The sequence below is a fragment of the Pantherophis guttatus genome, chromosome 3 (genome assembly GCF_059756535.1).
Source record: "Pantherophis guttatus breed Tessera chromosome 3, ASM5975653v1, whole genome shotgun sequence".
Taxonomy (NCBI): domain Eukaryota; kingdom Metazoa; phylum Chordata; class Lepidosauria; order Squamata; family Colubridae; genus Pantherophis; species Pantherophis guttatus.
This window is the reverse complement of record NC_142065.1, coordinates 162,791,366-162,803,984: the sequence shown is the minus strand read 5'-3', so window position 1 is coordinate 162,803,984 and position 12,619 is coordinate 162,791,366. Positions and strand designations below refer to the sequence as shown.

General features: G+C 34.8%; 1 protein-coding gene across 5 annotated transcripts in view; it reads right to left on the bottom strand.

The window, feature by feature from the left end:
• The window catches only part of PIEZO2 (piezo type mechanosensitive ion channel component 2), a 205,653-nt gene that overhangs the window by 63,278 nt on the left and 129,756 nt on the right, over positions 1 to 12,619 (bottom strand). For all 5 annotated transcript variants that reach the window (XR_015733592.1, XM_034429440.3, XM_034429444.3 and 2 more), the window contains exons 10-17: positions 11,870 to 11,908; positions 9,628 to 9,766; positions 8,930 to 9,084; positions 7,711 to 7,947; positions 3,793 to 3,916; positions 3,013 to 3,317; positions 2,453 to 2,601; positions 282 to 455 (exon numbers count right to left, since the gene is read on the bottom strand). Coding sequence is in view for 4 of the 5 variants with exons in the window: in XM_034429440.3 (XP_034285331.2) it covers positions 282 to 455; positions 2,453 to 2,601; positions 3,013 to 3,317; positions 3,793 to 3,916; positions 7,711 to 7,947; positions 8,930 to 9,084; positions 9,628 to 9,766; positions 11,870 to 11,908 (1,322 nt within the window). In the remaining variant the exon portion in view is untranslated. The remainder of the gene's footprint in view (positions 1 to 281; positions 456 to 2,452; positions 2,602 to 3,012; positions 3,318 to 3,792; positions 3,917 to 7,710; positions 7,948 to 8,929; positions 9,085 to 9,627; positions 9,767 to 11,869; positions 11,909 to 12,619) is intronic.

Sequence of the window (12,619 nt, the reverse complement as noted above, 5' to 3'; positions counted from 1 at the left end):
CACATATAAAGAATTCAGACCAAAATAGCATTTTTGTGGTTGAAGTGAAGGTTTGTAGATCATGAGATTTCTATTTATTATTCAGTCACAGAGACCAGGCCATCTTTCTCTAATTATACCCTTTTTCCTCAAAATCCAGAGTTACTTGACTATAAGGTGATAAGGAGACAATTTAACCAACCAACCAACCAACCAACCAACCAACCAACCAACCAACCAACCCTACAATTCAAACCTTGGGGGGGGCAATAAAATAAAGGAAAATTTTCTGTTTTGTTTACCTGTAAATGGCATTGTCTTGTTTGCTGACTATGGCTTTTAAATCTGTGAGTTGGAGGAATCGGTCATGGAAGTAATGCAAGTGCAATATGCATACCAATAGAAAGGAGGTTGGGATAAAAATGCGAGTGAATAATTCTGCTGTAGAATACTGTTCTAAGCCAAGATCCTTTAGCCTGAAATATAAAATAATTCAAGTTACAGCTATATTTCATAACTCGTAAATAACCTTCACAATCTTTTAGACTTGTCAGAAAGCACAAGGAAAAGTTAAAACGTTTTTATTTTTACAAACAATAAGCAGTTTTGAAAATTATAAAAAACAACAAAATAGTAATAGCTATCCCGATGGGATCCAGATCCAGATCCAGATCCAGAAAAGACTTGCAAAAAATGCTTCTAAAAATAGTTGTGATAGTTTCTTTATCTATTCCTTAACCTAAAAATCTAAATTTAGCTGTATTCCATGGCAGAACATTACCCAATATTGACCTGGTACAGCACCAAGATTTTACCTCGGTGCTTACAATGTAAAAAAACAACGAATTCAGAATTATAATACAAAATAACATGTAAAAAACAGAAACAAATGGACATAACTGAAATAATGTTGAAAAGACAGCATATGAATTAAATTCAAAGACCTAAAAATATTAGATTCATAACATATTAAAAGTCTTAGGAAAAATAAAAAGATGGTTGCCTATTGTTTCAAGCTCATAAAAATAAGCTTGTGCATTCTGCCAATCTAAAACTGCAACTGTCTTGTTCAGTACAATGGATAGGCTGCATATTGAATGATACCTTCACTGCAGATACAACCTCAGCAGAACTCTCTGAATTCAGCAACACCATGAAACTTTGGAATTAGTTCTCGTCTTTTAGTTTATAAGGCTGAAAAATTTCTTGTTCATCATTTTCTTTTGTGATTATACCAAAATTCACTTACAAGTGAACAAAGGCTGACTGAAAAATATTCTTTCACTAAACAGCTTTATTTTTAAAAAAAATCCTGTGATTTCTGGTCCCAAAACAGAAATTAGTGGAAAAAATCTTTTTTTTTTTTCACAAAACTATAGTGGGAATTTTTTTCACCCAACATGTTTGACTACAGAATGAGAGATACGGAAGACTGGTCAACTGCAGAAGTAAAAACATGAACTCTGATCAAAGTTATACAGATAGGCATCAACTTACAATTGGGCCTGGAATTTTCGTTGCTAAGTGAGTCATCATATGATTAGACCTTAATTTACAACCAGTTTTACCATGGTTGTTGAGTGAATCAGGCAGTTTTTAAGTAAATCATTTGGTCATTAAGTGAATATGGCTTCCCCCATTGACTTTGTTTATCAGAAGATGTCTGAGAAAGTAGCAAATTGACTAGAAGACACTGCAACCATCATGAATGTAAGCCAGTTGCCAAGAGCCCAAATTGTGATCATGTGACTGTGGGGCATGGATGTGTGTGTGACAGTCATAACTTTGAGGATGATCACTTTTTTTACTACTGCCATAACATGGAATCGTTAAACAAATGGACATAAACCAAGGATTACTCATACTGGAATAGATATTTTTTAATGTGTGAATTCAGCAACATCTGAAGGGAAAGTTAAGGGCGAAAATTTTAAAAGAATGTATCACATTATTATGGCACAAACCTTTCTGATTTTGAATTTATACTGTGACATAAAATTTAAGGGTAGATCTTGTGGCATTTATTATTTTGATGAAAGCATGAAGAACATGCCATGTGTTTGAACTAACAAAAATAAATGCTAAGTCAGAAGCTTTGACGCTTGAAAACTATGCATATAGTGCACACACCATGCACAATTAATTTTTTTAATTTAGCTTGGAATGCTGTCTAGAATGAAAACAACTTCTTCAAGTATTGGCCTCTCAATGGTCTCATATTTGATTTCTGAAGGGATTGAGTTAAAATTGAAGGTACATGAAAAAATAAATCTTTTGGTTAAAAGTTGAAGAGATAGGATTGATTTTGGACTGATTTACAAAAGAGAAGCTGAATATTTGTTTCTTCTAAAGAAAGGTATTTCCTAAATATGGTCACTTATAAAACATCAGGTATCTAAAGTAATATTAGTGTTTCATAATTCACCATCCAAATGAATTGCATTTTAAAAATGGAGTAACAAATAATACTTACTGATCATCATTCATGTTTGTCATGTTTTTCCACAAGTCAGGGAATGCTTTAAACTGATATGTGTAAATGAAAACAAGCACTAACATAGTGTAAACCACAACTGACATCCAAAAGTATTTCAGAATTCGTCGCCACCATTCATAGTGGACCTACCAAATAAGAAATTAAGTCTCACATAATATTCATCATTTGCAGTCATTTATCATAATTCAGTGATCACAATTTCAGAAATTCTTCTAAGATCATTTGATACATTTAAATGCCAAGCTACATTAAGCTGAACTTAATGATTGTTGGTAGTCTTGTTCTCTTTCTGTTCTCCCCTTCCTCTTGCTCTGTCAAAAACCTATGTTGATTTTGATTTGACTCACACTTGTTTTATTTTTTTATGGTTTTATATGTTTACAAGATAGATTAATTTTGTCCTTCAAGTAATTTTTAATTAAATTACTCCTTATACTTTGTAAAAACAGCATACTTAATAAAAAATAAAAAAGAGAAAGAAACAGAAACAGAATGGCAATGTTCTTTTAAAAAAAACTAGGATTTTTACTACTTACCTGATAAAGGACTACACAAAACAAGAAGAGCATCATATAGATGATTTTGTACATGACAATTTTTCCCTCAAAGCTGACAAAGAAGAACATTCCTCCGCAGACATAAATCCAGTACTTAACAAACATCGCCATCACCATGTTTCCTAGAACTTTCATTACATCTTCTTCCTCTTCTTCTTCTTCCTCTTCTTCCTCCTTCTCCTTCTCCTCCTCCTCCTCCTCCTTCTCCTCTAATTCCCCCACTTCTTCTTCCTCTTCCTCTTCCTCTTTGGAGGATTCTTCTTCTTCTTTTTGGGATTCATTCTCTGTAAATGTAATATTAGAATACATGTCATTAATTGCATTATTTTACAATGTTATAATTATTGATAAAAAGTTGAACTGCGCTGGTCACATTGGCTGATACACAATACTGTCTTACAGTAAAACATAGACATATCACATTAGTCAACAATGTAGTACATTTAATTAAAAAATACACAATTTAATAGGAAAAGATGAAATAAGGAAAGGGAACTGAGGCAGATTCTTTGTGTCACATCTTGAGAATTTGGGTACAAATTTTAATGCCACCTTTTTATGGCAAGTTAATACAAAACTTAAATTGATTGGAAAAAATCAGAAGCAAAACCAATCCTTAATTTAGTTAATTCTTAATTCTTCCCCACTAGATTTATAAATACACAGTAGTTGAATCCTAAGTATTTCCTAGGTAATTGTGTACTTCTCTATTGACAACAATATCACAAAACTACCTTCTATATTGAAATGTGTATTCACCTTTTTCTTCACTCTCTTCCTCTCCAATTTTGACCTCTGACAAAACAGTTTCATTTAATTGCAAAGACTTCCGCTCAGTGAGGTGTTGTCTCAACAGCAGCCAAAAAGTAAGTCCAAAAAGTATCTATCAGCAGAAATTGAAACCAAAGAGGAGACACACTATTGAATAAGTTATTGAATTTCCATGATCCATAGTATGGTGATAGCACATTTAAGATAAACTGAATGATATTGCCAAACTTCTTCCATATATCAGCAATAATCTTGAGCCCGAATTAAGTCATGTTGTAGAAACATTATTAATGTCCTCAAGGAGTATCCCTGCTTTTCATCATAGCTATACATGAATATATATCACAGTATATGACATAACTTGTTGCTTTCCAAATATATATTGGATTACAAATGTTGAAAACATTTTAGCCAGTGCTAATGTATCTGGAAGGCCAAAATTTTGGAAATGTTGTAATACACAATGGAGAGGCCTAAATGATCATTAGAACCAAAGAGGCTTATCTTATTCCTATTTTGCTTTGGCTTGCAGCCCAATTTATAAATTAATAAATTATAAATTAAGCTTATAATATATAAATTAATAAATTATAAATTAAGCTATAATATAAATTATATTCATCATTAGAGATTGGCTAAATACTCATCTTAATACATGTGATTTTTTTGGCTTTCTTTCCTCAATTTTATTTATGTATTATTTATTAAATTTATTTGCTGCCCATCTTGTTTTGAAGCAAATCTAGGCAGCTTACAGCATTACAAGCATTAAAATCATAAACATTAAATATTTCTAAAACAATAAAAACAGAAATTACAATCAAAAATAGAAGTATTGTTAAAAGATGGGGAGGAAGGGAGCAGAATGCAGAGGGGGAGGTGGGATTGCCTATTAATTTCTCAATCACCTCTAGTGTGATTCTCCCCATTGGGGCCCCAAGCCATCTGGCAGAGCCAAGTCTTCAGGGCCTTCAGGGAAGTCAGAAGGGTGGGAGTAAGATCTTCGAAAGGTCAGGAGCCACAGTAGAGAGGGCCCTTCTCCTGTACCCCACCAGTCACAGTTCCTTGATTAACGGGCTTTACAACTTGTCTCCTTGGCTGGGGTGGGTGGGGTGGGCCAATCCCAGTGTTGAGATGTTTTCTCAAGTAACCTGGACCCATGCCATGCTACGCCATGCTCTGGTAAAGGTAATAATAAACACCTTGAATTGCACCTGGAAGCAAACCAACAGCCAACGCAGCTTATGGATCAGTGGTGTAGCATGGGCCACCCAGGGAATCCCAATAATTGCCCACAATGCTGTACTCTGTATCAGTTGAAACTTCCAAATATAGTTCCAGGATAGCCCTATGTAGAGCTCACATTGAAGTAATCTAGATCACTGGGGCTGAAATGAGTGAGCACAGGGACACCCGATCCATGAAAGGCCACAACTGGCACACAATATACAAAAAACTGTGCAAAGGCTCTCCTAGCCGCAACTGCCACCTGCTCTTTGAGAACCTCCAAGTAATAGACAGGGTCTATCTGGAGTAGTGCAATCCCATCCAGAACTAAGTTAGTTAAAGTCCCAGATCTTGAAGCTCCATGTACTCAAAGCCATTTGGTCTTGCCAGGGTTCAGCTAAAGACTGTTGTCCCTCATCCAGGCCCCACAGTCTCTCGGCAGTCCAAGGGGGCAGCAAAAGTGTCACTTGGATCACCAGGGTGGTTATATAAAATTGTGTATCATCAGCATACTAATACCTCAATCCCTGATAGCAAATGATCTCACCCAGTGACTTCATGTAGATGTTAAAAAGGAGTGAATAAAGTAATATGTATAGTTCTAAAATATTATTAAATCTTTTATTTTAAAATCTCACTGGATTTTAAATTGGATTCCATGGAGATTTTATGTGCAGAGCATCAAAATGCCTTGACAATGAATTATAGAAATAAGTTTTATAAAGAAGAGTTGAACAGGCTATTTCTTCCAAAGTAACTTTGCAGGATAGAAATATTTGCTTTATAAATAAACTAATTACAGATGTCAATCCATTCCCTTTTAATTAACATTCAGGATCTTGTAGATTTAAGTAACAGTCAGTGATGGTGGAAAATCTATATACTACTAAAATTCTCATATCTGTCTGTCTGTAACCTTCAACTGGCCAAAATGGGCAACAATTTTTGAACAAAGAGCAAGTTTTTGAACGAAGGGACCTCAAATGATCTAACTGATAGAATGTGTCCAAAATCTAGGACCCCTTACTCCCATGGAATTAAAATTTGGAAAACCTGTGGCCACTTCATGGCCACCATGCTGCCCCACTGCCATTGTCAACTGCAGTCACATAGCTGTTATTTCCAATGCTTTCCTGACAACTTCCTACAAGCAAAGTCAATGGGGGAAGTGAGCAGAAAGTTGCAAATATGTAACATGTTCACACTGCTGCAATAGGACTGGGTGTTTTATTAATATGATTTATTGGGTTAGGGATTTTCTGTCTTCACTGTGAGTTGTATTGTGTTGGGGGGGGTGCACTGAGGGAGCTCAACCAATCTCATTGTACATATATTGTGCATTGACAATAAAGATTTGAATTTGAATTTGAAATCCAGGGCCAGAAGGCAAGTCAGTGGCTGCTGTCAGGTGGGAAAAGGACTGAAATGATGATGCAAATGAAACAATGGTCCATGGGCTGTCTAGTACTCCTTAAAAGAATCACCTGGTTTCTTCAAGGATAAAGCAATTCTTTCTTTGCCAAGATATACACTCATCGAGGTAATTATTATGACTGGCTTTGATTTCTCATTGTTGCTTCCTTTTCTATTTTAATGCTTTACTTGACTTCTGCTTTTTTTTTTTTAATTTGATTTATATGCCGCCCTTCTCTGGAGACTCAGGGCAGCTTACAATGCGCTAAGCAATAGCCTTCATACTTTTGTATATTTATACAAAGTCAGCTTATTGCCCCCACAACTGGGTCCTCAATTTACCTACTTAGAAAGGATGGAAGGCTGAGTCAACCTTGAGCCTTGGTGAGATTTGAACCTGCTGTAATTGCAGGCAGCTGGATGTTAATAACAGGATGCTTTAGACCACTGTACTATCAAGGCTCTGTACTATCTCTGCTTCAAAAATCTCCGAGGGAACAAACTTTTCTACCAAGCAGCTCATGCTTATATATATATTTTAAAGTAAGCACATTTTGAAAAACATAGTAGGCAGAATTATGGTCCAGAATTATATTCAATTTATAAGCCTGTTTCTAATGAAGGAAAGACTGTATTTAAATATAGAATATAATTTATCCTGTTTATAGTATCCAGAAATCGTTCCTATATTATTAAGGTTTAGGATTGTTTCTTTTTTATTCACAATATGATCTTTTATGATAGCCACAAAAATCAGACAGGGCATTTTATAAAATACCTAATTAATGATAAAATTGATAGTTAGATTCTAAAACATTTAATTCTTTGATAGAAATTCATTTCAGGCATATCCAACAGAATATCTGGGTCACCTGTAATATGTTTTTATTCATTTTAATTTTAATTATTAATTAAGGAGTGTCAAGCAGAGAATAAAAGGACTAGAATTACCTAGCAGGGGAAATAGCAACAATAAGTATAAATTATTTTAGGAAACTATGAAGAAAGTTCTTTTCATCCAGGAAAAAATAATTAATGGACCCAAATAACTTGTGTTCCTAAAGCTGTTCCTTAAATACCAAAAGACATTTGTTACAGTCAAAATAAAATATAAATAGTATTTTAGGTATATATTTTCAGATACTAATCACAGTTATCATGTTGTACTTTTGAAAAATCTAGAGGTTATTCACTACTCATATAAATTCATTAACCTTATAAAATAAGTATATGTGCTGACTATATAGGTATGTGTGAAATTATTACCTTTGATCCTAATTCAGGAGGTGCTTTCCGTTCTAGAAATCCAGAAACTTGAGGAAGTTCATTATCATTCATCTCAAAACTCCATATATATTGAAATGTTAATAATAAGTTTCCATAAACCACCATAAAAGGTGAACTTATCATTGCATATTTCCTTCGGTCACGAAGCATCCAAAGTATGCAAGACCATATCAATAATACAAATGTTAACCAACTGTGGTAAGTAATACTCCAGGCCTTGAAAGAAAGTAAAAGAAATGAATACTGTATAATCTCATCAGTTCAACATTCAATGTATTTGAACTTTAGAATCACAGAATTGGAAGGGGCACTTCAGGCCATAAATTCAGAACTTTGCTCAGGGCAGGAATATAAATTAAAGAGTTCAAAACAGATGGACTCCTACTCTCTGTGAAACTACTTCCAATGAATGGAAGCCAACCACATTTGTAGGCCATTGATTCTGCCACTTTGATTGCTAAGAATGGTCTACATTCGGCATGTTTCAGGAAACACTCTTCCTGAAATTGTCCTGCAATCTGAAACAAGATAGAACAGTTTTTGACCTTTATCTAGGTGACATCATTTCAGGTATTGCAACAGTACAGTGGAATTCATAGTGACGGCTACCCAAATTCAGCTCTTTCAGCCTCTCGGGACTGAACTTAGTTTACTGATTCATTAATTTAGTGGATTGTCCTAAAGTGGCAATTTTCTGAATTTGTTCCAGTTGATCAACTTTATATCTTTATTCTGACCAAAACAAAATATAGTGGATAATTTGGAAATAATGATCTTGTTGCATTTGCCTTACTTTTTGTAAGTAAGTGGAAAGAAACTATATAAATGAGATCAGAACTCTCTGTCTGCCTCTCCCCTGTATCAGCAAAATAATGCTCCAAAAATTGAAGAGAACAGGATCAAGCAATTTTTAAATGCATTTTTACTACCTGCGCACTAAGCAGAACTGAATATAATAACAATTGTAAACTACAAAAAATACAATATATTATCCCAGGCTCAAGTCCACGATCCTATGCTTTAAAAATTTCAAGCTTCAAGATCAGAATGTAATGTGAAGATGCTCTTTCATTAATTCAAGCAGACTTGCAGTGATAAAGATCAGAAAGAACAAATGTAAACAACATCACTAATCATAAAATGTTTCCTGGATCACAGCATTGTCTTGATTTCAAGGTGGACCAAGAATACAACCTACCATCATGGCAATCAAAGCACAGACATAACTCTGTTTCATGATAAAATGGAAAACTGAGACCATTGCATGAACTTTGGAGTTTTTTTCTTCCTCTGAATTTTCTTCTTCTTCTTCCTCCTCCTCCTCCCCTTCCTCTTCCTCCTCTTCTTTCTTTTCTGAGAAATAAAAAGAACTGTATGAATTGCAAATAATGTGTATGTGATTATAGGTTCAGAAACTAATTTAGGTAATCTGATAATTGAAAGCTATAAACAAAATGACAGAATATGGCAGGAACCCACAAATATTTTGCACAATGATGAGGGGTGTGTGTGGATATATAATCAGATCTGTATAGCCTAGGCAAGGTTGTTGAACACCAGGAAAGCCAAAGGACCTAACCTCCTAGGAAATTTAGATCACTATTAAACAAAGGTCCACTACTTTTTTGCTGTGCTAGCAGTATTCTGCCAATCCACTTAAAGATGGAAAGCACACATTATCATTATAGTAACTTCTCCAGCAAGATACACACCCCAACAGCCCCCACGTTAATTGCAGACACCATAGGAAGGTATGGATTGGGATGCCAAAATGGATGATATAGGTGATTTATAGGATGGCACCCTGTCCTCCCTTGGTAAAATGAAAACAGTAGATGAATATACATTTAAACAATTAAAACATACAACCATTTATTCTCACATTTTGATGACTACCTAGATCGTTAGCTGAGGGATCCCACTTGTATTGTGGTCTTGAGTACATATCTGTCTTGGCAGGCCCATTTTCTATAGGGCGCAAAGGGTGTATGCTTTGATAATCAACAGGTGTACCATTCAGTGTCACAAGCAGGACCTGTTGAATGAGGATCAGAGGAATCTTTTGAAAACAGGCAACAAGTAGAAGTGAAAGCAATCACTTCTACTACTTTTCTTGATATAAATTCAGTGCTGCTTTCATTTTCTTTCTCAACCATATAGATTAAATACAAAATGGGACACACTCAGACATTCAGAAGATTGAATAATGCTTGCTTATTGGTACACATACAAACCTCTAATACCCAAATCACTTGCTTCTTAAAGAACACTTATATAGAGGTATATTCAACTTAATTTAATGAACTCTATTTTCAAATAATTTTGCTCACGAACTGTCCATAATGTCAATAGCAATTTTGTATGCAACAGTAAAATATTTTTCTGTGTTTCTTACATGGTATATAATAATAGTTATAGTATACCTATCAGCTTTAGAAACTAGACCAGACTTAGAAACCAATGACATAAAGATCCAAAGTTACTTTTATTAGAACAGCTTTACATTGTGTGAATTAGGGAGGATCAATCTGAAGCATTTTCTCAAGTTAGTTTCTTGGAATGGACAAGATACACTTATCTGATCATCGCCTCTGTAATGGCACTGTCTTTCAAGGCCATTCTTTAGGCCTTCTGCATCATTCCAGAATCACAATAGTTCCAAATGCGGGTCATTATTACCATAATGTCCTGCCTGTAGTTTTCCATACACATCTGTCTACTTTAAGGAAACAGGATGCTGGAATATATATATATATATTAATCTATTCCAAAAGGGCTGTATTTGCATTTTCATAAGACTGCAATTATTACATAAAATATTACATAAAATAATAAAACAAAATATGGGATTATGTAAAACTACTTTTATATTAGAACTATGCTTTGATAAATTGCAGAATATTGCAGAATAAGACAATCAGTTTTTTTTAATGTATTGAGGTGATTGTTTAATTATGAAAGGCCCTAACACTCTTAATTAGCAAATACTGGATAATATGTAGCAAAAGACTCAGTCCCGATGCAATGCAAATTAGGAAATCCATGTTCTTAAGAAAGACTCCAAATGGCCATGATCTGAGGGGTTCTTGGTGCTCTCTGAGCTTGATTGTTTTCTTGCAGATACTTCATTACCCAAACTAGGTAACGTCATCTGTGTTAATAGGGAGTAGGGTTTGCTCTCAGTTTATATTCTAGTGACTTGTCCTGTCAGTATTGATGGGAGTGGACTTGATAGTTCCTTAATTGGGCTGTTTACTGTTAATTTGTTTGGAAAGTTTGGTTGGGCCATCATTTACTTCTTAATTGTTGCTCAAGTAAACAATCCCCTAACCGAGGAACTGTCGAAGAAGCTAATAATAAACAGCCAAAGAAATGTCTGCAAGAAAACAACCAAGCTCAAAGAAAACCAAGAAACCCACATTTCAACCTTGAGCTATAAACATTTTCTTTTATCTTGACCATGATCTGTTTTATAGCTCTCCATTTTAATACTCAGACAAAAGCAGATCCTACCAGCCATGTCCATTCACTATGCATGCTTAGGGATAAATGAAATGTCTATGTAGTCTATGCAGAAACTATAAAGGTAGTCCTTATTTAGTGACCACAGTTGGGGCTGGAAACTTGATTGTCAAATGAAGCAGTTGCTAAGTGAAACTGCAACTGTGCGTAAAACCTTATTTCAGCTTTCCTTTGCTTTGCAGTCCTGCAAAGGTTGCAAAAGTGAGGATTGGTAATAAAGTTATTTTTTCATCATCATCATAAATGTGAATAGTCACTAAATGAGGCAGTCGCTAAATCAGGACTACATATATATTCTTTGGTATTAGAAATGTTATTGAAAAGCAAGGTGACTGCTGGCTGGACAGATGTGATTTTGTTAGACTTGGGCAGGCAGAAACTGCTACCAAAAGGAGGCACTGAAACTGTGACAGTTTGACTTGGTTGTATGATTGTAAAGAAATCCTAGATGCAGGAGACAACAGCAGGAAGTCCGATGCCTAAGCTGACTGTCTGACAGATAATTTGGATCAACTTCTACTCAACCAAATCCTTGAATCCCTACATTAAAAAATTGACAGAAACAGAAACAAATTTATTGTGCAAATTGACTGCAATTTTGAAACCATGTACTAACATCAGATGGCTTGTGTTCATCCTGAGTCATTGATAAAAGCTGCAAAAGCAAAGCAAGAATAATTTGTTAGTTCAGAAGATGCAATAATAGTAATAACAATAAAATAAATCTTAAGAATGACAGATCTTAGTATCAAAATGACTGCATGCTGAAAATCTATATTAAACTATATAAGGTAGAGTGAATTTTATTCCAAATAGTGTACAACAGCAACATACAGGTAATTCTTGATTTACGACCACAATTGGGACCAGAATTTTGGTTGCTAAGCAATGCTGTCATTAAGTGAATCATCACATTACCAAGGACTCGGTTTTACAGCCATTTTTATTACAGTCATAAAGTGAATTACCCTGTTCATTAAGCAAATCATATGGTTGTAATTTGTGGAAGTGAATCTGGCTTCCACAATTGTCTTTCTTTGTTGGAAGCTGGCTGGAAACTTTGCAAATTGTGATTGAGTGGCTGCAAAACCCACAACCATTGTAAATATGAACTGGTTGCCAAGCGTTCAAATGGTAACCACTTGACTGCAGGAATGTTGAGGATAGGTCATAAATCATTTTGTCTCAGCCTGTTGTAGCTTTGAACCATTGTTAAACGGTTATAAGCCAAGGATTATCTGTAACTACTCAATGATGGTTAAATGCATGGTTAAAGTTATTGCTGATAATCACAAAATAAATTAGAATTGTAAAACCTTGTATCTGGCCTCTTGGAGATCTACCAGAATAGTTTAGCAATTGTCTC